The following is a 25271-nucleotide window of genomic DNA, read 5'->3' on the forward strand; positions in this document are numbered from 1 at the left end:
TGTAAAAACGATTCGTGATATCGCGAAACAACTGTGAGCGCAAGATGGTGCTCCCGCTTCCGCGCTTTTTCGGTGCCGCGGTGCGCGCCGGCCGCATGCTGTGGTTGCTTCAATTACTTCAGTGCTTTGGCCTGGCTGGCTTTGGTTCGTTCCACTGCAGCGCGCGAAAAACCGCGCGGGGTTTGTCTCATTACTCGCGGTGAGTTGCCGTTTTGCGTGATCACTTCGCACGGCCTTTTAACCACATTTCATCGACGAAGAATGACTTGCGCGCTAAGAGTACTGCTGTTGTGCGAGTAAGACAAGGCTGGCGACACTCACTGCGCCGAATTAACTCTCGTGACGCAGCTGTGGTGATGTGTCGGATTTTGAATGTCGGCTGGCAGGCGTTCATTAAGCACTTCAAATTGTGCTGCACAGGTGCCGAAACGAAGCATGCATGCTTTCCTGAAATCAGCGAACCCAAACTTGGCCCTCCCTAAGGAGAAGACCAAGGAGCCGAAGCAGACGGCGAAAAAACCTGTGCACATGCCATGGGTTGAAAAATAGTAGGTCTTGACAACCTCTCCTTGACCTCATAGCACCTAGTTATACTTTTTGGCGGTTAGTAACTCCTGTGTTCTATTTTGTTGCCTCATTTAGCCGCCCGAAAACTGTAGACGATGTGGCTCACCAAGATGAAGTTGTGTCAGTTCTGAAGAAGTCGCTTCAGGGAGCGGACGTAAGTGGCGCCGAAATGTACAAACTTCCCATTCCAACCTGTTGCGTGCTATCATAATTCTGCACGTCTGTGCTTTCACCAATTTACGGATTTGCCTCGTTCAATTCTCGTAGCTCCCGAATCTCCTGTTCTATGGGCCTCCAGGAACGGGAAAGACGTCCACCATACTCGCCTTGGCGCGAGAACTATTCGGGTAAACGTAGTGAGCCGAAGTTTCTGCACACGCTCAGACTGACCGATTGATGCAGCAGAAAGAAAAATAATACAACGTGGACTAATTGTGCAAAGTTTCAACTTATGTAATGTTTGTAATTTTTCAGGGATATGTACAAGAGCCGCATCTTGGAGCTGAATGCCTCTGATGAACGTGGTATCCAGGTTGTCAGAGAGAAAATCAAAACCTTCTCACAACTCACGGCAAATGCTGTGGGACCAGAGTGCGTGCCTGTTTTCAAATGCAAGACAAATTTTTCGAGAGAATCTTGCAGTGTGGCTGAGCGTGATCTGATAACAGCCTTCTTTGCTTGCAGTGGAAAACCATGTCCACCTTTCAAGATTGTAATATTGGATGAAGCAGATTCAATGACAGCCAGTGCTCAGGTACTCACAGATGAGAATTTTGTTGCAGGCTGCCTTACCATGTTTTGTACCAAGTTTTTATGGAAAAAGAAAAAGATGTTGCTTACAGTTTTTGTGGAAAACAACATTAATTTAAGCTCGAAGAAAGTGGATAGTCATTTCCTTTCTCAAGCTAATGAAACGAGACAAAGATTAAGGACAGTGCTTGTTAGACACTAACTTTGAGAAATTTATTCGTAGCTTGGGTTAGCGAGTCATTTTTAAAGCTTTATGAAGTCATGCTTGCATGAAGCTTAAATCTTGAGAAGCTAATTTGGATGCATATCTGCATTTTATTTAATTAGGCAGCTCTTCGCCGTACCATGGAGAAGGAGACCAAGTCGACACGTTTCTGCCTTATTTGTAACTACATAAGCAGGTAAAAGCAGTTTGTGGACTGTACTTTGCTGCATGGAGTTGATGATTTTAGCACTGAAGCAGCTTCCTTTTTCTATTAGGATCATAGACCCGCTCACATCTCGATGTTCAAAGTTTCGATTCAAGCCTTTGCCAAAGGAGGTTCTGATAGAACGGCTGCGTAACATCTGCACAGCTGAAGGAGTACAGTGTGAAGACGAGGTATGACCTTTGTGGTTGCCTGTTTAGTGAGCGTTTAGTGAGCAGTGCATTTAATTAGACATTAGTTATTTCTGCTATTGGTTCTGTTGTCTTGATATGCACTGTGAAGTTGATGGCATTGTATCTTGAGCCTCAAGTGGCATAGTATACTATCCTTTGAATGTCATATTTAACTTATGTATCTTTCCCTCACACTCTAGCACAGAGTCCTCCACCTAACTCGCTGTGGCTGACTCATTCATCTACTTGCAACAGTCAGACTGTCCTTGTGTGGTCACTGCTTTGATGCTTGAAGTGCACAAAACTTGAACCACTGTGAATATTACTCTGGATATAATGTATTCATCCTTTCATTTGGAAAATACACTTTCTGTTGCTGTTAACGTATCTTGTTCTTGATGGTAGTGCATCATATACTGCTAGTCAGCAGCAAGGCAGATAAGCAAGCTGGTGCCTGATTATTGTCCCCAGATGTTCCAAGATCCTGTAGCTAGCTGACATCATGCAAAATCTTCTGTAGTTGTAGAAATCTGATAGCAGAAAAGCTGCAGCTTTTATTTTATTGTTATTCATTTTTTTTCCCTTTAAAATGTGTAGGTGCTGGACTTTCTCATGGATGCCTGTGAAGGAGACATGCGGCGAGCTATTACCCTCTTCCAGAGTGTTTCACGGCTCAAATGTGATGAGCCTGTCGCATCTAATGATGTAGCTGAAGTTGCAGGGGTGAGTTCTCGTTTTTGACTTTTTTTGCTGATTTGTGATATTCGGTTCATAGTGATGGAACACCTTCTCTTAAGAAATCTAAAGACCCAACTACATGTTCAGATGAAGCATGTGCCAGCCACTACATGCTAGGTACTAGGTGCTTGCCGCAATAGCGTCTGTCACAGGTAACATGAGCTGATGACGCAAGTGCAGTGCCTAGGGTTGTAGATTTTTGTTTTCGGACATACACGCCTGGGGAGGCACTTGCCTACGTAGACCAGTCAAAACGATGTGGATGTTGTCTGCTTCCAAAACATTGTGTGTGCACATTTTGGTGCAGCTCAAAGCCAGAGCAGTCATTGTGTAAGTGGTGCAGGCGAAAGTGACTCGCAAAGTAATTTGTTCCTCTTGCTCACATATCGGAAGGAAGTTACCCACTGAATGTTTTGATGGCAACGAAACGTAGTATTTAATTTTAAACGCAGTTGATTTGTGTATCATTCAACAGAGGAACCTACAGACACATTTGAGTTTCTGGTTTGTGCATTAGCTGTAAGCAATGTGGGCAGCAATCAGTTAACCTGAATTATAAGCTCTAGTTAGATAATCTGAGCTTTGGTGGTTTATCTGTACTGTGCAGCAGAGGTACATGCAAGCCGTTTCATGAGGTTTAATGCCAATTTTCTATCGGATAGAGCATGGTACTGCAATGAACAGGCATGTAACAGTCTGTGAAACTGTGTTTGTAGGTACCAATAAAAGAATTGGTTGTGCCATATTTTCTTCTGGTGGACACAGCTTCTCTTGCAGTTTAAAGACTTTAGAGCCTGGGTCACTGCTTGCATACAGCAAATTAGCACATTCATCTGGCTAAAGTACACCCATGTGAACACCTTAGCCATGTGACAGGGTCCTGTGCAGTGCATCGCACTTGCAGATGGAACACAATAGTAAGGTCTTCTTCATTTCCTATGGCTGCTGTATCAGTGCAGTTGGCACGCAGTGTTCTTGTCTGCATCTAACCATGCTGCTGCTCAAGATAGTGGCGGGGACTGGGTTACCATGGGTAAGGCCCTAATTGTTTGCGGAGGACAATTTTAAATTCTGCGAATTGAGAGCAAAGAATGCAGTATTCTGTGGGAAGCTTCCTGCATGCCAATGCTAGCAGCGGCTTTTCGCCCAGCAGCGGCCACTGTGTCGCTGTTTTTTGCCTCACTGCTTCATGTCTCAGGCTGCACAGTTCTGTGCCTGTTCTCATTTTTTTTTCTTTCCCTACTCTTCATGCCTCTTTCACTGCCTTCTCTTCTTCCCAACGGTTGACGCCGCCTTCTTTCCATGTGAATGTAAGGTCGTCAAGAAGTTGGGTTTTCCCCGCAGCTCACGAGCTTGGTGGGCGAGTTCACTGTGGGCATCTCAAAGAACAGCTGAAAAAAATTTGCCCTAAATTCGTAGCTTGGTTCAAAATAAAAACCTAAGTCCTTTCTGAAAGAGATGATTCAAGAAAAAAAAAAAACGCGTTATATTCGTGCAAAAATTGTAATATTGGTTTTGACAGTGCCAGTATTGCAACTTCCCATGCAAGCATGTTGCTGCTAGAGCTGCACCGCTTGACGCACTAGCTTACTTGAATGTATGAGGATGCAAGCACATCAGAGCATCAGAAGAACTTCATTGCCAGGTTCTGCTTTTCAAGAGAATTCAGACGGTTAAATTAACCAGATCCCCATCATTACATCATTCCTACTGGCATCTGCAAACACAGTATCTTCAGAAAAAAAAAAATAGGGGTGATTAGTTGTATTGTTGTGGAAAAAATACAATATCATGCTTCTTACATTCGCCAATCTATTCCTGTTCTGATTCTATCCCAACTCTGACTTCGCAACTATGCGGAATGTGTCACATTGTTAGATGGCGCTCGAGTAACCTCTCTACTACCAGCGCAGTGGCGAAGCGGTTAAGCAATGCACCGCTGCACCAGCAGGTGATGTTTCAAACACAGTCACTGGTGCAGCTTGTGGTACCCAGGTTGCTCTTTCCGAGCAATAATAGCTCCCACAAGCTTTATTTTTGCACAGATGGCTTTTTGGGAGGCCGTATATTTTGCACGTAGGCTTGCTGTTGTCCAAGTCATTTTCATTTTTCTGAGTCATTTTTCATTTGGCCTCTCAGTTCTCTCCCCTACAAGTGAAGAGCGGCAGGAAGGGAGGGTGATGGTTGACAGGTGGAGAAAGGCAAATCTCTCTCAACACCACCTGGCACGTGGAGGCTTTCCAAAGCCCTCCGAATGCCATCGCATTAAAACAATATGACTGCTAACACACAGTTCCATGAAGAATGTTGAAATCCATGATTTTTTGCGGGATTGCTGAAAATCATGGGCCTTAACCATGGATGATGGCAGGTGGATGTGGCGTTATACTTGCACACAACTTTTGGTAGCAGTGCAGCGGAGGCTAGGCAGGAAAGGCAAAGAGATAGGCCTTTGTCCGCGTGCCGTGATTTGTGGGCTTCTCAGCTCTAGGAACCCCACACCATCTTTCCTACTTTCCACTTCACTGCTCCGCACCGCTAGCCTGAACAATGAACAACCCACTCTCCAAGGTACAGGGACAAAGGGCTGATTCCTACCTTTTCCTTCCTAGCCTCTGCTGCATTGCCAACCTTGCATTTTCCGCGAATATAGTAGTATGGAAGGCAGTGCTCTCAGAGGCTCGAGGGAAGATGGAGGATATAACTCAAGTTGAGGGAAATGGTGAAAGCTACTGCACCTTTGATATCTCTGCTTCGGTTGTATGTTTTGGAAAAACCATTTTGGGACAGCATCTCAGGTTACGTACCCCTTTGCCTCATGTCATTTTTGGTGATCGAAGGTGTTTTAGGGCTGCTTTTATATCCTAACGTTGGCTAAATAGTTATGTGGTATCATTGAAGAAATGTTGGTAAGAGTGATGGTCCACAGTTTACCCTCAGTATTGTTTTTTTTCTAGATCATCCCGAAGCAGTGGGTTGATGACCTGCTTGCCAGCTGTGCATCGAACTCATATGAGAAGCTGAGTGTAACAGTAGAGGTAAGGAATAGGGACTTGCAGCACCTGCCAGTTTAGTACACTTTTTAATGGCATAGGGTGTTGTCACAAACCTCCACAGTGGGCTGGGTTAAAGGGGCAGTGAAGGGGGCTCTAATAAAGTTGCGGCATGCCTGGGATATTGAAGCACGCCGCTTCACGAATAGTGTCCAGCAAGGATTTTTTAAATGTGCTTTGTAAAAGCTGAGTTATCTGTAGTTAAAATTTGAATTTCAGTGTCTTCGCGCCTTTCCCTCTCCTCTCGTCACTTTTTGCACGCTAGAAGGCAGGCGCTCCTTCACCGACCGCCCTCTGGGAGCGGAGTTTCCCGACCCGCCAGAGATAAGCGACTTACTGGCCGCAGCCAGGGTAGCTGCCTGACGTCTGAAAGAATGTAACCAATGGCTACCTCAAACCTTGTCTACGCAGATGTGGGGGACGAAGGAGGGTGCGAGCATGCAAAAGTCGCCGGGAAGGGCTCGCCAACTTTGACGCGCGATTGTGGGTCGTCTGCTGCGGTTTTCACGGCAACACAGTGCAGTGATTAAGTGAGCTAATGTGCTCTCCTCGGAAGGCGTTTCAGAGCCCCTTTAAGGCACGGATCCGCTCAACGGTTACCCGCCTTCCCATTACGGAGCTTTGAGACACATTAATTTCATTAGGCCGGTCGACCTGTGCGTCATGTGGATCAAAAGAAGGAGTTCGATGTACAGCAGTTTTCACACATAAAAGAAGCTGAATGTTTAAAAAGACAAAAATTTACAATTTTAGGCTAACAAAATACTAATGCAGCACAAACAACTAGCACTGCACACACAGGAATAATTGCAAATAACCAAAACGAAAGATTTCAGCAGGATACAGGTACTGATTATATACACTCACGTAAAAACAAAAAAGAGCGAGGGAGTAAGAATTAAATGTTCAGGAGTACCATACGCAAGGCAAAAAAATTTCTCTCACTCGCAGAGGCGATTGGAGGTGAACAGGGTTGATGGCGAGGTTGGCAGGGTCACAAACGAAGGATGCTGGAGGGTCGGTTCTGCAGGAGACACTTGAAGGGCAGAACTTCCCCAGAGCGCATTGACTTGACGGGACGGAGCCCGCTTTTTTATACCCTTCGTCATGGTTTTGAAGCGCTTCCGGCAAGGCCCCGAGCGATTGGGTCAGTGGCGCGCCTATATCTTCTGGGATTTAGGAGGCAGCTTGTGACAGGCGTAGAAAGTAATGAGTATCTCATCATGTCCTTGGTAGTCACTCACCATTAGTTCAAGCAGGCAACATATGGTTAGATACGGCTTGAAGATTCGTATGGGCATACTTTTGAGATCAATGCTTCCTTTATGACACGCATAAAATTTGCTAGGCACTCTTGCAAACAAGGTGTTCAGAACTAGGCTATATGGATTTAAAAAAAAAATACCCAGAGGAGTACGCAAAAGTAGTTATTGTAAATGTCATATGCTGCCAGGCGGACAGACAGTGAGAAAAACTGCCATCCTAACCTGAGTAATTAACTAAATTTTATTAATTACCTTTTTATTCATTGTGTTTATCATGCATGTTTATGCTCAAAACTATGAGGCAGTGGCATTCAAAGACTATTCTATTTTGTACAATTTTAGTAACACGCCCGTGTAATTACACATGCGAGATCGCAGCACTTGACATGAAGCTCCTCTCTAATGTGACGCAGATGTTGCATATGGCGCTTCACCTGAAAGAATGTGGAGTTAAAAGGCAACGGTTATAAATTTCTGCAGTGCGGTATAGCTGCGCTCGACCGCATGCGAAATCTAAAGTGGAACCACGGTTTGTCACCCACTCTAGAAGCAGTCGCTTAAAGAAACAACGCTCGCCCCATGCCACTGGCACAGTGCTTCTTCGTTTTCGCTGACCAAGAACGAAAAGTTATCATTGTAGCCTGCAACTCCACATTCTTTTCAGGTGGAACACCATATGCAACAGTCGCCTCTCACCAGGGAGGAGCCTTATGCCGAGTATCGTGATCTGGTATGCATAATTACACAGTTAGGGCTGAAATTTTAGACGTGCTTATCACAGGGCACAGACGCGTTACTACAATTGTACAACATAGAATAGTCTTTCAATGGCACTGCTCAATTTTCTCAGTATAAACATGCATGCTAACTTCAGTGAGTAAAAAGTTAATAAATTTCAATTAATTACTTGCATTACGATTAATTACTTGCATTACGACAATTTTGCTCACCAATTGTGTCTGCCTGGCTGCATAAACCATTTACAATAGTGAATTTGCGTACTGCTCTTTGTGCTCTCTTTGTAATCCGTAAAGCCTAATTTTTAATTCCCTGTATGTAGCAGGGATCTCAGTTAAGGCCTACGGGGCTTGAGGCATTAACCCTTTGTTGGACAGCATATATTTTTTGCCAAATTGATGAAAAATTTTTGCACGAGCAGATGCGTACGGAAACGGTTCTGAACAAATTTCAAGATTTTATTACAAATAGTCAAATGGAAAAATGTGGGACATATTTGTCCCGTCGGCACTAAATGGGGATAAAGAAAATGGGACATATTAAAAAAAAAAAGCTGACCTCACGGTGGGAAGTGGAGCAGCGCAGTCATGGGTCGTCAACGCTACCTGTCCTCCCTTTCAAACATGGGACCCTATAACTATTTTAATGGTGGGCCACAAAGATCTTTTCGCACCTGAACTGATATTTTCGTGCCTGAACTGAACCATGGCCGGGAAGCAACGCAGTCGCATTCTACACTGCACTGCGTTCATCACTAGCACTGTCACCTGCGCTTTATGCATTGGTAACAAATTCCTTCGAAGCCAGATTAGTCCTTACAATCTAAAAAAGCATGCGCGTGGACTTCACCAAATTGGTGCACTTGCAAGATGGGCAAGGTTGTGCTGCGCACACCACGGAACTCCGCTTAACTGAAATTCGATCTGCCATGTCTAGTCCACACACTGTGAACTTCGAAATATTACGAAACTGTACTTACATGGCAGCTCTGAAGTCAATCACAAGAACGCTCTGATGAAGCTGTGTAAAACCATAGTGTTCCTGCTCTGGAGCAAAGTACAGCAAGTCAGTAGAATTGCAAAGTGTGCATGTAATAAGGAAGTAATGTTGGCATCCTTCCAAGTGCTGCCATATGGCTACAAAGAAAAGCTATACAGCTTCCACAGAAACAGTCCTGGTCCAAGGTTCGAACCCGGGACCACTGCTTCCTTGGAACAGTCACTCTACCAACTAAGATAACTGGGACGGTTAGTGTATGGTAGGGCGCATGAAAGTTTGCACTGTTGGTGCATTAGCCTTTGCTGTGAGTAGTGAAATGAATTGTACTTCTTCCACATACCAAAGCACCTCATTTCCAGCAGCTTTTATAACTAAGCTCAAATGAGCCAGCAGATTTGTTGTTGATGTACATAGTATTCTTGCTGTATGCATGTGACATGTCGAAACTGGATTGCTAAGGTACACATTGCATTTACCAAAGTTTTTTTTTTTAAGGACCTGGTGCTTGAAGGTTTTGCAGCATCACAACTTTTCAGCCAGTTGCACGATGCCATTGTATTAAGCAGCAACTACAATGACAAGCAAAAGTCTGCAATAACTGAAAAACTTGCGGTGAGTAAGTTTTGCAAGGGTACCTGCTTGGGGTGTGCAAATAAATTTCGAATAGTGAATTGAGTATTCTCCTATTTGAATGAATCAAATACTTATGTTCAGAATTATTTGAAACGAATCGAATATGTCCTCATTTCTTCTAATACTTTTCGAATAAAGGGCACAAGATGAATTCAGTGCCATGACTCTGTCCAGTTGTGTGGCAGCATTCATAGTGCTAATACATAGCTTCTAAGACAATGACATAAGGGCGCTTATGTCAAATTCAGCCTCAGGCAAATTCAGCCAACTTGGCCTTGATGCCCGATCTCAGAGGCCATGGCTCTTATTTACCCAGCTGTCGCTCATCTTACGACACGAGGTGTGGCTCGAGTTTATTCTCTTGCGTCACCAGTAGCAAAAAATTTTCCTGTGCGTATAACATGACAGTCTTGGGAGTTAACGTACTGATTTCATATTGCGAACCCCTAATGGAGATTAGTGTTGCATCTTTTAACAGCTATAATAACAAACTCCATAAGTTACAGCACCGTACCACAGTGCCGCCGTTGGCGCTTCAGCGTTTTGTACGATTGCTCCTATTGTATATTTTTTGCACGAGTAGTGAATATTAGTACAAACATTCGATTCATATTTGATTGAGTTCCATCACTATTTGATCATATTTGATTTGGTGTCTAGCTACACTATTCGTACTAGATTCGGTTTGGAGCAAGTACTATTCACACCGCTGGTGCCTACCATTTTGTTTGCTGTAAAGGTATGCCGGATAATTGGAACTGGCCAACACCCACGCTAGTCTATGGCGTCGCACGCTCGCCAATTCGGATGCTACAGTCTCGCTGGCTAATTCGAATGGGCTCCCGAAGGGTCACGTCCAGGTATGACTGGCACGGCAAGCGATCGACCAAATAACCATACTCAAACCAGAATTCCATGGTGCAGAGTGACGAGACTTCTGACATGCACGTAACGGCAGTTTTTTTCTGTCCCGTTTTTTTTTTTGCGCTGCTGAACGTTTCCGTCTGCGTGGTGGTTCCGTTCTTCTAGCATGCCGAAACTGTGCACTTGTCACGTGCCGTTCGTAGTGTATACAGTGAAGCCTCCTCACACGCGACGCTGCCGCTTGCACGGTATGAGATGCAATAGTGGTGGAGCTCCAAAAAATAGTCACTGTCTTGCTATTCTTGTATCAAAAGCCAGCAACCATTGTCTAGTTTTTCACCAAGTAAATTTACTGTGATGCAAGTGGTTCTTAGTTTTTTCTAGGGTCATTCAATAATTCTAGCTTTTGGTTCATTTGAACATTTTTCCTGCTCTTTGAAGTTTGAATTAACGAGCTTTTACTACAGAAAACTGGCACCGTGTGTTAGAGCATGGTGAGGCGCTGGACCTCCAGCTCAAGTGTATTTGCTGTCACTCTTGGTCATTTTCCACGGGGTGCACCATGTTTCTACTTTTTCTCTTTACCAGATATGCGACCATCGGCTGCTTGAGGGTGCTGATGAGTACCTTCAGATAATGGACTTGTGCGTTACCATCATGAACCAAGTTTGTAATGTCCAGCACTAGTTATGACTGGACTGCAGCTTCAACCAAGCTTTCATCAGTAATTAAATTGATTGTGTTCTTGAATTGTCCAGAGTTCACCATCTGCCTACTAACACAGGAAGAAACATCTCAACACAATGAATTTCAAGGGTTTAATTACATTCTCACAGGCACATACATTTCCATTAATTAGGCTTAAAGTAACCAGAAAAATATGAAAACTGATAATGTGGCAGTGTAAGTGCTGGTTTGTGCCGGACATGCATTGCATCGCCACTGGCAGAAAATAAAATGGACATGTGAACACAGCGGAATCCAAACCACTTCAAATATGATGCAGATGTGATAAAGGATCTGTGCTAAATTCTATGAAACTTTGATGCTTCATTATGCACATGCCTAAATGCTTGTTGCTAGTGGTGAATATGATGTAGAGTTTACCCCACCTTTTGAACAAAGTGGTATGTATGGTAAAAACAAAACTACAATTTACACTTGAAAGATTGCAAATTACATAAAAAGAAATGCTCCTTTAAAAACTGTGTACTGCAAACACATCAGGATAGCATTAAATACAGGACACTACAAACATGGTAGGCTAGTTTGTGAAGACGAGGTAGCACACAATCCAGGCCTCGTACAATATTTACAATGCTGCACTTATCAAGAGTTTTCTCTCTTAGTGTGGCAGCAAATTCAACAGCGCAAGAATACAAGGAACTGCCGGTCCACCAGTTCCATTAATAGAGTGGTGCTCCATGCATCACACAAAGGTGATCTTAGTCCTGGCCTGGTTGACCTGCCAGACATTAAGTTCTTCATACTCTTCAATGGCTTCTTCAATCTGGTTGGGGCGGAAGCCACGCGAGGCACAACGCTCAACAGCATCTGTCATCTTGACTGTCTTGCCACCAGACTCGCTGACCATATCTCGGATCAGTGCAAAGATCTTGTCTGTCACTGTCTGGACCCTGAAACGAAATGCGGCGCATGCCATTAACACTAAGGCACTTTGTACACAGTTGGGTGCATTGCGAAATCGCAGTTCTTTCTCCAGGTGTGCTTTACTTAGCACTAGCTTCTAGGCAAAATTAGCATCCTTCGTATTGCTGATAGAATGCTTTTTTTATGCCAACTAGCAAATAATATCTCAAAATGTGGTAACATGCCCTACATCATTTTCTTGCAGATTTTGCCACCAGTACTTTTTTTTTCTGAATTTCTGTTGCCGTGTATCCGAAAAAAAAAATTATTCCATGATCCATAAGGCGTATTTCATAAATCCTGGGATTTTAATATTAGTTTCCAACTATATTGACAGCTTGTAACAAATTCTGTACATGTGTGTAAGAAGTTGACCATTTGTGTATTTTGTAGGAAAACTTAACGCATTGGCCTTCTTGAGGCCCCGGACACTGTATAGGCAAAAAAACATGTTTTAAATTGAAATGACAAATGCCACCTGAAAGGGTTATGTACACTACTCCTTTGTCAGTGACAGTGTTATACCTTTGTCACACGTGCACAAGAAATGGCAGTAAATGCTCAAGGCCTTAAGTCAATGCCGTTATTTTCAGAGTATGTGCACGTGTCCAGATTTAATGTCATTATACAAAAGTCACGACGATTACGCCTGCAAAGCAGTAAAAAATTTTACCTGAATATAAAGAGTCATAGTGAGCAAAATATCTTGGGAATTTTGGTCAAAGTAATATAAAAATTATTTTGCAGAAAACGATGCTGTTCTTGCTTGAAAAGTAGAAAAAGTGACCATAACCTTGCGTGCAAGCATACAAGCCAAGAGTGTGTCAGAAGTGCCGGTAAAAATTGCTCCCTTCGCATCGAAAGTTTGGTAAAGGTATCTCATATATGACTGAAAGTTATGAATAGGTAAACCATTTGCTACTGGATAAGAAATGGTTACTAGAAAAGTTGCATGCTTTTTTGTGTGTGGAATGGGGACGAGTACGCATTGCATAGGCGAATGAGTAACTGAACTCGATAGGTCGCAAATGACAGTAAGTCTAATGCCACTACTTGTCTATGTGGCACGGGTATTATTCAAGTCGGCAATGCTTAGCATCGAAAGTTCAACAGAAGTGTCTCATATATGACTGAAAGTTATGAATAGGTAAACCATTTGCTACTGGATAGGAAATTGTTACATACTAGAGCATGCTTTTTGGTGTGTGGAATGGGGACGAGTACACAGCTCAGGCAAATGAGTAACTGAACTCAATAGGTCGCCAATGACAGTAAGTCTAATGCCACTATACTTGCCTGCGTGACATGGGTATTATTCAAGTCGGCAATGCTTAGCATATGAATGCACAGCCCTGTACTGTGGGACAGCTTTCCAAAATCGTGAAAGCAGGAATTAGCACTACAGTAGAACCTCAATAATGCAATTATGGTCGATACGAAATTTGCGATCATGCGACTTTGCAAAGTTCCCTGGCCAGAGTGCACTGTGTACTATGGGCAGAATTTTGGATGTTCTGAACACTCTCCCGCGCCATTACAGAGGATACGAATGAAGGTTGGGCTACCAGACTTGCCTGGATCGAGTGCTGTTTTTTCAAAGCTCTGTCGGAGCCTGCTTGCCTAGAACTATGGCGCCGGGCAATCCCCAGAGCAGATAGAATATTGCAACCGAGCGACAGTGTGTGCACAAAGCATTTTCCTGAGAATACGATATCCAAACCATACTAAGTCAAGTACAATGGCAAGATCCTTTTGAATGCTACCAAAAAAACCGGTGCTGTTGGCGCACTGTGCACCCAGTATTTTCCCCGTGTATACGAAATATCTGAAGATACGCCGGCAACATTTATAACAAATATGCATCTACATAATTTGCAAGACTTTCGAATGCTCAGTATAGAATTTCATGGCTCAACATTATTGAGGGGAATATAACTTTAGCAAGAAATTGCAATTCTTTTCAACTGACATACACCAAGTACAGTTTACAGCCGCGTGAGTATATATTATCTCTGTGTGCATGCTGGCCTTTCCTTGAGATAGTTAACCGCTCAGCATCATCGGTGTCGGCGTAAAAGATGAGCTCGGTAGAAGGAACATCAGGTGCAATATCGCAAATCAGTTTCGCGACGCTTGCCTAAAAGCGGACTGCACTAGCCACTAAAACATCACAAATGCACACTGAGTTTCCTTTTGGCCCCAGTGATCGCGCATAGTGGCAACATGTTATGCTACCGAGCACGAGAGCACAGTTATGATTCACGGCTTTAAAGGTGTATTTGTGATGCGGGTGAAATGTGGAAACGCCCTTGTGATTTCTGTGCACATCAAAGAAACTAGATCACTGAAGTTAACCATGTTCTCTGCATGGCTGGCTCCATCTAGTCACAGTGTCGGCTCATTACACGTTCAAGCAATGTTTGAATGTATGCGCAGCTCATTGGCCGAAATGTGGGAGTGTGCACATTTAGGCCGACCATTTATCTTTAAGAGCCAATATATTCAACCATACTCTCAGCAGTTGTGCGGATGAATGAGAAAAACCCTGCATTAATGTATTTCAATAACGAGCTCCGAAGGATCACAGGGCCGTGTCCTCACTGCTGTTGCACCCATTTATGCAGACCCAGAAAGTAGAACATGAAGTAGCATAAAATGACTCCGTGTTGACAGCAATTTCAATCCCTCAGTGCAAGTTTTCAGTTGCTACAACTGCCTCGCGTTTGTTCTCAGTGTCATTGTGCCTTCCCAACTGTTAAAAAAAAAAAAAAAAAAACTACGGCTCAGAACTAACCAGATCAGTTCCAGCCCCATGGTAAGATTTCAAGCTCGAGCAGCATGGTACTTACCTGCCACCAGGCTCTGTGTGCTGCACAAGGGAGTCCCGCGACATTTCCATGAGGCGCATGGCTTCATTGATGTCATCTTTCTCTACTACGTCACCCAGCCGAAGCCTTGCCTGCAGAGTAACAGGAATGGATGTCAAGCTGAAAGATGCTGAAACCAATAACTATGCTACGACACCAGAAATAATTACCCTGTGACAAAGGCAGGCTGCCCAGCAACTTTTTAATTTTTTTATCTCTACCTTTCTCTTGTTCCTGCTGCGTAAAAAAGAATTTTTATTAATAAAGTCACAATTGTGAGATTTTCAGGGAACATGTATTCTGTGCTGATTATAACTATGTCATTTAATTTCATGTAAAAAATCCATTTGCACTTATACAATTAGGTAATTTTTTTTAGAGAGCATTTAGAAATTTTGCTGCAAGGAACTTGCTTAACTACATGACATTTCTTTTTCGCGGCACCAATGAATGCAATAAGGGTAAAAGTACCATCCTGCCCATCGTAGAAGTTGAGTTATAGGATTTTGAACTTGCCACTTCCGGAGCAGAAAGGAAAGCAGATATTCCTGTCTCTGGAGTGGCAAATTAAAAACCCTATAGCTCGAGTTCGACGATAGGCAGGATGATAATTTTACCCTTATTGCCTTTCTTGACGTCACAAAAAAGTAATGCCGTGTATTTAAGCACGTTCCCTGCAGCAAAATTTCTCAAAACCTCTCCCCCCAAAAAAACAACTGCATAAGTGCACACAGATTTGCTTTCCATGAAATTAAATGAAGTCAGAATCAGCACAGAAAAATAGATGTTCCTTGAAATTGCATGACTGTGACTTCATCAATAAAAATTTTTTCAAAGAGCAGGGTCCCTCCTTAACAACGAGAGAATGATGCACACATTTTTCTTTTTTTTTTACGTTCTTTGTTCAATGTTGCTAGAATGTAATGTTACAACTTTGTCACATGAGAAGCAAGCAGATTTCTTTATGATGATTGTAGCCGCCTGAAATTGAGGTCTTCATAAATGTTATTGGTGCCCGATCTACAATACTCCTCGCCGTGTTTAAACCGTGTGCGGTCGACAGCCACAGCCATACTTAACCCAGAGATACAACTGGTAAAATGCAATTTGGAGCAATTTTTGAATCACTAAAATTTTCAATTTGGGGCACTTTGGAGCAGAGGAGCGCTTATTTAGCAGCAGTCTGGAGCACTAAAATTTCCAATCAGGAGGACTTTGGGGCAAAAAAACTGATTCAGAGGCACCCAAATCTGGCTATCCACTCATAATTACAAAGATAAATTTACTAAATCTCCTCCACACTGAAACCTCGTCAGTTTTTCGTTTATGTCAGCCAGATCTGCCAAGTTTCCTTGCACACTTGTGCTCGCCTCACCCGGAAGCAAAAAAACTCAGTTGTCTTTAAGTGCACGCCAGGCCAGTCTTGATCATTCCCTATGCTGGCTGGAGCATTCTTCAACAATTCTGCCTGGAGTGTGCACAACGACTGTACTAATCCTGGTTGCAGAATCAAAAAGGCCGCAAGGAATCAAGCAGTGTCCCAGCTGCAAAAACCACGCGCGTCTCACTTCTTTTTCCTCAAGGCACCGCCCGGGGACACCTGGCGGCAATATGTATAGTGCTTCACTTCTCTAAACAAATGGCGGAGCACCGGGGCCATGTTGCACAACTGATACGAATGGCGAACTGCAAACGCAGCAACTCCATATCGTCGAACCCATTTATAACGAACACTGGCCCAGTAGAGATCAACACAGCATTTAAAATGCGCATTGCAGCTATAGCATTGAGTATCAAATAGAACAAAAGTCTGCGGACGAGTTGCAAGAGCCAAAAGCCAGCATGCGGGAATGTGCTGCATGGCCGCAATTCACTTGGCGAACGTACATGAGTATTTTCTGTGCGCAACGTGAAAATTATGGCAGTTACAAATATGCAGCAAACAGGAAAAATATCCTCCACACCAGTCCAGCATTGCCCTGTCTCACAGACACTTCGAGCTCTCTCCAAAGCTACCCTCAGAGGCTTACGGTGTGTGAATATCGCAAGATGCATGCGGAGTGAAGCACTACTGATGCATTGTCACCGCTTCTTGTCCTTTGTCATTTATCATAGCGTGTACTTCGGCCGTTACTGAGCGCACCAGCTCCTGGCAGGCATGTGGCACCATCAGTGCATGTGCACTGATGGTGCGCGGCAGCAGTACGTGCTACGCTGAACGGCTGTAATAAAATATCTGATTGCACCAAATAGCAATCGAATCGTAGGAAGTGATGCGATATCATTCTGTGTTGAAGCATGTTTGTCAGTACCACTAGATACTGCCCGAGCTGCACGCACTGATCACGAATTTCTTCGAATTCAGTGAAGCATTCATAATCGAAAAATCTTGCTATCAAATCTGCGCAACTGCATGGTTCTTAGCCTAAAGTGGATGGGCAGATTGTGCCTCGAAGCAATTTTCGCCGCCAGCCACGCTGCCGGTGAAATTTTCATAAAAGGGCTTTACAAGAGTAACTGCCATTTACTCAGTCCAAAAATTGGACTGCATAGCATGGAATGTGACTCTATACGTCGCCGCTATACCAGCACGTATACTATGGCATCGGCGCAGGCTCTTTCCACAAAGTGACGCTTGGCAGAGCTTGACAAAAACGACAACCTGGCAGATGTGATAAACTGTATAAGCGGACATCGTCATACCTGTACCTGTGAATTATCCCCCAAATTGATTTTTGTATCATAATTAAATGCAACCTTCGATTGTTCTGACTAGTGCTCAGTCTAATAGGTAAACCTATTACAGTAGAACCTTGCTATACTAAACTAAGATATAGTTAAAAATTCGCATGTAGTAAAGTTTCACCTTCCATAGAAGACTGTAGATTCCCCCCCACCCGGTTACAATAAAGATCTTTTTCATAGAAACAGCGATAGTAAAGAGTAAAGAGCAGCTGGCCGTGGCGACGTACTTTTCATGGAATGACTACTTCGTGGCATGCACAATGTCTTGGATCGCAAGGCCAACAATCGGTGGCAAATGAATATCGAAAACAATAAAAGGGTGCTCTTTGAGATGGCTTCCCCGGCAAACGCGAAAGCTGCGAGGAGAAGCCAACTTTTCGAAGTCTTGGGATTAAGAGACGCGTCTCACACTAAAAAAAAAAAAGCAAAGCTGGCATGAGCATAGAAAGAAGGCAGCGTGGGTCGCCGACAAAGGAAGGCCAGTAAAAGTGCAGTGAGGTGTAGGGAAGGGCATAAAGGGGGCAAAACATTCGCAGCACGATTGCGGGAAGGACAAGGAACCTGCGACAAGAAGTGGAAGCGTGGCAGCACTGCGTGAGCGGTGTGTTGCTACGCTCGACTGTGATGCGTGCGTTAAGATCTGAACTATTGCTTCTTAAATGACGAGGAAACTGCTGAAGATTACACTATGTCCACACAAAGCTTTGGGTCTTCACATGGAACAAAACTCTCGCTATATTTTGTAGCCACGTAGTATTCGTGCAAATGCCATACTTCCACAAGATGTAAATGAAATTGAGAACATGGTTATATATAATCTCATAACGCAAATAGACATCACATAAAGGAACAATAATTGAACGAAAAAAATCCTCGACGGAAGTCCATCTGGTTGGGCTCTTGAGATAGTTGAGAGAAAACTGACGCCAACCAATATTTTTAACTTTACCCAATGTTTTGGGACCAACTCTGTCCCTTCTTCAGGGGTGACTAAAGTGTGCCAGCAGCAGCAGGTTGCTGCCTTCGCTCTCCCTTTGTTAGCACATGGCGCAGTCCACTAACGTACGCGGTGGGGAGTGTTCCTGGAGTCCTATTCATTGCCGCCTTTGTGAGCCGGATGTGCCATGACTCCACATGTCGCCTCTTGAACAGGTTTGGCTCCACGGCCAAGATGCTCACCTCCTCGAAGGCTATCCGGTGGTCGGCGCAATCGCAGTGTTCAGCGAGGGGGTTGTTGGATTCTGAATTCATTAGCCGGATGTCATTTTTGTGTTGCCTTATTCTTTGGTGGAGGGTTTTTGTTTTGCCGATGTATGAAGCCGGGCACTTAAGCCGGGCACTTTAAGGAAAAAATCGCATAGGGAGAGGTCAGGCAAGTATGGCGGATGGGGAAGTACAGTAATGCTGTGCTTGGCGGGAAATTTTGTTACGCTGATAGCAGTGTGCAGCCTTACATTATCGTAGAGAAGGCTCCATTGTCCAGATGCCCATAAGTCAGGGCGACAGCGTCGCAGTGCATCACGCATGTGTTGAAGCACGTGGAAATAAAACTCCTGATTCACCGTCTGCCCTTGTGGGACGAACACGTGGTGTATGACACCCCTGGCTTCGAAAAAAAAAACTATCAGCATCGCCTTTGTTTTGGTCTTTTGTCGCTGCACTTTTCTCTGCACCGGAGAGCATGTGGACCGCCATTCGGCGCTCTGCCTCTTTGTTTGAGGATCGTGTTGAAAACACCATGTTTTGTCTTCAGTAAAGATGCTGTCAACAAATGTAGCATCCTTCTCTGCCTCGGGGAGCAAATCAGCAATCACAGATCCCCGCGTGTCCTTCTCGTCCTGTGTGAGGGAGAGCAGCACAAGTCTGGCATTCAGCTTTCGTTTCCCCAAGTTTTCACGCAAAATTTGGTGGCATGTTGTCTTACTAATGTCGAGAGCATCTGATAGCATGTGACCTGTAATGGTGCGTTCTTGTTGCACGATTTCCCTGATCCGAGCCACATTGTTTTCATTCCTTGAGGTCGAAGGGCGCTCCTGCCTTGTGTCGACTTCCACTGACGTTCTCCCTGAAACGAACCTCTTGTGCCACTCGAAAAGTCGCGCCCGCAATAATGTCTCGTTGCCGCAAGTGTCATGAAGGAGCTCATACGTGTGTGCGGTTGTCTTGCCAAGCTTCACACAGAATTTTATGTTTACACGCTGCCCGAGGTGGACGTTAATCTCTCCAAATTCACTCACAGTAGGATGCATAGACGACTAGTGACAATGTACTTTTCTACACGTAGTGCCGTCTAACGGCTGCCACAGCAATTAACATAAATAGCTCAGGTTAGCCCTAAAGGATGGCGCTACACATACGCACCAACATTTGTTATGGGGAATCATTTCTAGAGAAGAAAATAAATCAGTCTAGAAACTTTACGGACAAAGGTTGTGCATTAGCTGCTACCTTCGGGACATAAGGACCGAATGCTGTGTGACAGCCATTTAAGTTAAAGGTGCGCTTCAACAAACTGTAACACTTTGAAACGGTGGCAGCAACTAAGGTATGTTATGGCTGCCAGGCGCTGCCCAATTCAAATGCAGCAAGTTTGGAGAAGTTTGGTGCAATTTTCCAAATTTTTGTCAGGATGGCGCAGCTTATCTGGCTTGGTGCAGTTTGGCACATGGATGGAGTCACTGTTAGCCTAGCAACCAACAGCACACTTGCTGCTATCGCCGCCACCGATCTAAGTTAATCTTTCATCTCAGCTTGTGCCTCTTATCATAGCCATGGGACAATACTGTGGGAAACGAAGACTGCAGCCAAAGTTCAGATAAAATATCTAAGCCATTATTTTGCCACAGTACGACTCCAAACAACCAACAGCATCAAAATACCACTGGGAGCTAGCAGATGTGCAGCAGAGAGAGCATGAAAGGAGAAATGACACAGTCCAGCTGCTCGGCAAAAAATGCGCCCAAGCATTGCTCAACTATCAATCAATTGCTGGTAAAAAATATTTGGGCAGAGTGAGATGAAATTGTTAATCAGAAGTAAAAACAAATGCTGGCACAGTTCTCTAAACCAAACAATGTCCACTCTGCTTGGCCAGCCAGAAAAAAGCCAGAGGAGAGGACGCACCAGGGCTGTGGAGAGGCGCAGAATGGCGAGCAGAGTCCTGGGTGACATGAAGGTGGCATCCTTGCTGTTGCGTGCTTCCTTGCGCATCTCAACATAGGCACTAACGATGTAATCAGTGAGCTCCTCGGGCACCACGGGGTTCTTGCTTTTGCATAGCGCAATGTACCGTCGCATGAGACGCATGTCCAGTGGCTTACGGGTGCCTTGTGGGGGCTCTGTACAATTCTTGTGCACAAAAGTAATGTGGTTCGCCAGCCTGAAAAATGAACAAACAGACAATCACAGCTGGAAAATAACACTATGACAGCCTTGCCAAGCAGTGGGGCACCACTTGCCAGTGTCTGTTTTTGAAATAGGCGTTCTAATTGCACATCAATGAAATAAGTTCTACCAGGGTGCATGTGCTACACTCTGCACACCCCTTCACTGGTTGGCTAACGGAGGGGAACCTGGTAGCTAGATTCACGACGAGAGTAACCACAGCTGCTCTCGACTTAGTGGCAGGGCATGAAGGACCTTGAGGTATATAAAACACCCACAGAGGGAGCCAACCGGGTTCGTGCAAAGTCCTTTTACTTCCATTGCTTTCTCGCAAAGTGTGGCGGAATCTTGCCAAATATTGCCCAAACTTGGCCTCTCATTACTCATTCAGTAACCCAAATATTTAAAATTACTGGCTACTGAATATACTGCCATGCCTTGTTAATACGGCCCCTTTTAATATGGACGACACGAATTATGAAAAATTTTCTGGGGACAAAACTTTTTCAAAGTATTTACGCCTCGTTAATATGGAAACTCGCTGTCTGGGCAACAAACAGGGTGAAAATGCAAAATGCCCATTAGGGCTCATGTATTCGTCTCGTTATAATGAATAGTAATGAGAACAAAACCTTTACTGCCCCAACCAGCTGTTTCAATATCTGCATTTTAAGCACAGCGCACCACAGGAATCTGGAAATGGCAGAGTGATGGCTCTTTCTTGTGTTATTTCATGCTTCACGGTGCAAAGTTGCCTAATCGTTGCCCAATATCGCATGAACGACTGTAATGAGAACTCCTCTGCAGCTTGTGCCATGCAGAAAGCGGCATTCAGTAAAGGTCAGCCAACTTAATGCTGACATGTCGTAGCGAGCGGTTCGTGAGATGTGAACAACAGTCGCAGTAGTAGTTCTGTCATTTATCCACGAGATGCCATCATGCACCTATACACCACTAGGCGCGTCAAGCTGCACCACATTATTTCAAGCACAATGGCAATCAGGATAACAAGATTGTGGCTCCCAAAACTATTCTAAGTTCAACTTTGCTGGCCACCAGTACGTGCAGAAGCAGACCTTAATCATATAATATTTTTACTTCATGATTCGCTATTACAGACAACTCGCTTTATGGAGAGCATTGCTCGGGAACCAAAGTGTCCATATTAACGAGGCACAACCGTACTACAGTTGAACCCCGCTACAACGAAATTCACGGGGAGCGCGAAAAATTTCGCTGAAGCGGAAATTTTGTTGCGGAGAAATAAGCCTAAAAAACTAAGATCTGACTGCGCTCTTCAAAAATATCATTTATTTCCAGAAAATTCGGTCATCTTGGCTTGCGTCCTTTTAGTGGACATGAGCGTCGTGGTGCGAGTTTCACTCTAGGCCAACAACTGCATTGCGATGTTGTTGCCATGCGCACCAATGAAAGATGGACAGTCTTTGGACGTCTCCGAAGAATGAGCTGCGGTGATGGAATCTTTCACCTTCGAAATGGTTGAAAGCAAGCTATTGGAGATGCCGAAATCCGCCGTGATGTCACCTTTCTTCCTCCCGCTTGAGGGCTCTCGGATTATGCGTGCTTTATCCTCCAAAGAAAGGAACCTGCGCTTTCTTCATGGCGTTGCCATGCTGGCGTCGAGTCTAGCACATTAACACAAATGAAACACCGGAAAATCACACTGCGTCGGGCTGGCTCCGCTGCGCTTCCCTGTCAATATGACGGACGACGGGCGACATGACGAACGATATCGAATGGCGCCACCCATTCGCACTTGACGCACTAGGAGGCACACATCGATTCCAGCAAGTGTTTTCGGTTAAATTAAACGCTATGAAGGTACGGACGGGAAACGTTATGCTTGCTTTGTCCTAAAATAAATGTTAAGCCCATCTCCACTGAACAAGAATTTTGTTGAAATGGAAACGTACCTGAAAAGATAATTCGTTGTGGTGAGAACTACGTAGCATGCATTGCTTTCTATGGCTAGCTGACGGGGAATGTGAAATATTTCGTTTTAGCGGGGTTCGACTGTAGTATAAATGCCACACCTCCAATTTGGCAGCCAGAAATTTAAAAGAAAGGGGGGGTGAGGAGGAGAGGCACCATACACGCATTGACCAGAAATGATGGGGTCTCAAAAGGAATGAAGCAAGCAGGTCTGCATGCCTGCCAGCTTAAAACACACCTCATTTTCCCGGCTGTCACACCTTCCCACCCTCTGTTTTTTTTTTTTGAACGTTTTTAAAGGATGCGGTGTCATTGCACCATTTTCCTGCAAACAAGTGCAAGCTATGCGAAGGCTACCGCTAATAAAGAATGCAAAGAAAAGCACCTCTGCCTGATAATGTAAACTGTTTTGCACAACCAGAGCATCATTTCACTTTCTGGGCCTCGGCCTTGCGATGGGCCATACTGTTAAAAGTGTCATCCAAAATCGGCCACTCAGGACACAACTGAGCTCAGAAGAAGAAAGAGAAAAGGAATGACTGAATGACTTTTCTTGAGTCCAACAAATATTGTCATGTGTGTTATTGTTCTCCCTTGATTTTGCACTTAACGTCATCCTCAACCAGTGGGGTGCCGATAAACGGTAAAGAGGAAGAAGCTCGGCAGGAACCGTTTGTGAGCCCGGCCGCGGCCGCTTGGCCTGTCTCTCGCGCCTGCTCCTGTGGTCGTGGTCCTCCAGCGTGACTTCGACCCACGTCGTCTGAACGACCCGTGACATTCTGGTGGAGGTGGAGGACAATATGCCAAACAAACCTGAGATCATTTTCTCGATCTGGCTTGTCCTGGATGAGCCACAATAGATCAAAACGTGACAGCAGAGCAGCTGGCAGCTGGACGTTCTGCTCAATGGAGCGCTTTGGGTTGTAGCGGCCATACGCAGGGTTGGCTGCCGCCAAAATGGATGTGCGAGCATTCAATGTTGTCATGATACCCGCCTGGCACAGGGATAAAATAAAATAAAAACAGTGCATTATACATACAGCCAGCCACATTCATAAATACAGTTTCCACAGCTGCTGTCAATATGTAAACACTTTTGGCAGCACAAGAAAGATGCCACCATCAAGAGCAGAGCCAAGTCTACTGCAGGGCAAAGCCCTCTACCAGTGAACCCTCCTGCTGGTCCTGCACCAGCCATGGTGACCCTATTCCAGAAAACTTCCACAGCCATCTCTGCCACTTTAAACTATGTTTCACATTCCTTAACATAAACAAAAATTGTGGCTCCAATCCATGCTGTGAAGGTGGTTGGACAACGAAGCTGTAAAACGACACCCAATTGCCCATTGCAACGTCACCTGAAAATTCGCACACGTGGCTCTACAAAGAGTGAAACCAGAGACAAGTGAAATGTACCTGAGCTGTATATGCCTGATTTCAAAGGAGATATGCTGTTTGCATTCAATTTTTAGCTTAATGTTTACCGAAACGAGTCGGACGGTGTTCCATTGTTCACACATGCCTTATCATCCATCATGTGGTTTTGACGCTTGTTTTGCGTTTTTTCTTAATGAGAATGAGCACTGAGCTGTGTGCCTGATTTGAAAGGAGGTAAAGGAGATTTACACTTCATATATTTTTATATATTTTTGTTTACCTCTTCATATATATATATATATATATATATATATATATATATATATATATATATATATATATATATATATATATATATATATATATATATATATATATATATATATATATATATATATATATATATATATATAGCAGGTGTTTAAAGGGACACTAAGGAGAAATTGAAGTTGGCTTGTATCGATAGAATACCAGCTCCTGATCACAAAAATGCCGCTCTTACTGAAAACAAAGCTCTTGTAAGGTAGAAAATAGCAAGGACCAAAATACAGGTATCACCACCACAGGCCAATCTCACAAGTACAAGCGTGGCAACGTCATAGGACAAGAGACACCACCTTGGAAGAATTTTCCTTCCTACATGGTGTCGCGAATCTCTGAGGCTGACAAAAGAAGGTTGCATGGTTCAATACTGAAGTAAGTTTTGTTTTATAACCGATAGTGAACTTTTATCACACAAGGAAGGCAGACAAAAGACAACCTGAATGTTGGAAGCAAAGAAAACGGATGCTTGGTGGCGCCACAGGCGGCCAGGAGAGTATCTATTTTTTAAGGCACTTCGCGTCTATGAGGTTTGCGTGCCCCGTGGTTTTGTTTTTGACGCGCCTCAATTTACAAGCGCCGAACAGCAGAGAAACTCCAAGTGCCGCTTCAAGTGCTAGTTAACCTTTGAAGGAGCCTGTTAAGGTTCGTCAGATGATCGCCACGGTCGATGAAAAACTATGATGGCACGATGGTCGGTGATCGTACAAGGCAGCACTTGTGTATTCGGACGCTCGCTCGGCGAAACATTCCCGGCTGTGCCAGT

At 44.2% G+C, this 25271-nt stretch overlaps 2 protein-coding genes across 3 annotated transcripts in view; one reads left to right on the forward strand and one right to left on the reverse strand.

Annotated features, from left to right (window-relative positions):
* Positions 1-53: 53 nt before the first annotated feature.
* LOC144126103 (replication factor C subunit 4) lies at positions 54-10958 on the forward strand. Of its 2 annotated transcripts, XM_077660032.1 has the most exons (12): positions 54-199; positions 421-548; positions 643-721; positions 835-914; positions 1042-1158; positions 1252-1321; positions 1645-1718; positions 1798-1918; positions 2516-2641; positions 5614-5694; positions 9207-9323; positions 10797-10958. In XM_077660032.1, exons 2-12 carry the CDS (start codon positions 436-438, stop codon positions 10893-10895), a joined length of 1077 nt encoding a protein of 358 aa, XP_077516158.1. In that variant the 5' UTR covers positions 54-199; positions 421-435; the 3' UTR covers positions 10896-10958. The 2 variants fall into 2 exon arrangements, with proteins under 2 accessions (XP_077516158.1, XP_077516157.1); XM_077660031.1 differs by lacking the exons at positions 9207-9323; positions 10797-10958 and adding an exon at positions 7639-7755 and having other exon boundaries at positions 67-199.
* A 48-nt stretch (positions 10959-11006) lies between these two features.
* The window catches only part of Mcm7 (minichromosome maintenance 7), a 39748-nt gene continuing 25483 nt past the window's right edge, over positions 11007-25271 (reverse strand). The window contains exons 12-15 of the mRNA XM_077660030.1: positions 23621-23802; positions 20594-20849; positions 14708-14817; positions 11007-11845 (exon numbers count right to left, since the gene is read on the reverse strand). Of these exons, the coding sequence (XP_077516156.1) occupies positions 11638-11845; positions 14708-14817; positions 20594-20849; positions 23621-23802 (756 nt within the window). The 3' untranslated portion in view covers positions 11007-11637. The remainder of the gene's footprint in view (positions 11846-14707; positions 14818-20593; positions 20850-23620; positions 23803-25271) is intronic.

Source organism: Amblyomma americanum, chromosome 3 (assembly GCF_052857255.1).
Source record: "Amblyomma americanum isolate KBUSLIRL-KWMA chromosome 3, ASM5285725v1, whole genome shotgun sequence".
NCBI lineage: Eukaryota > Metazoa > Arthropoda > Arachnida > Ixodida > Ixodidae > Amblyomma > Amblyomma americanum.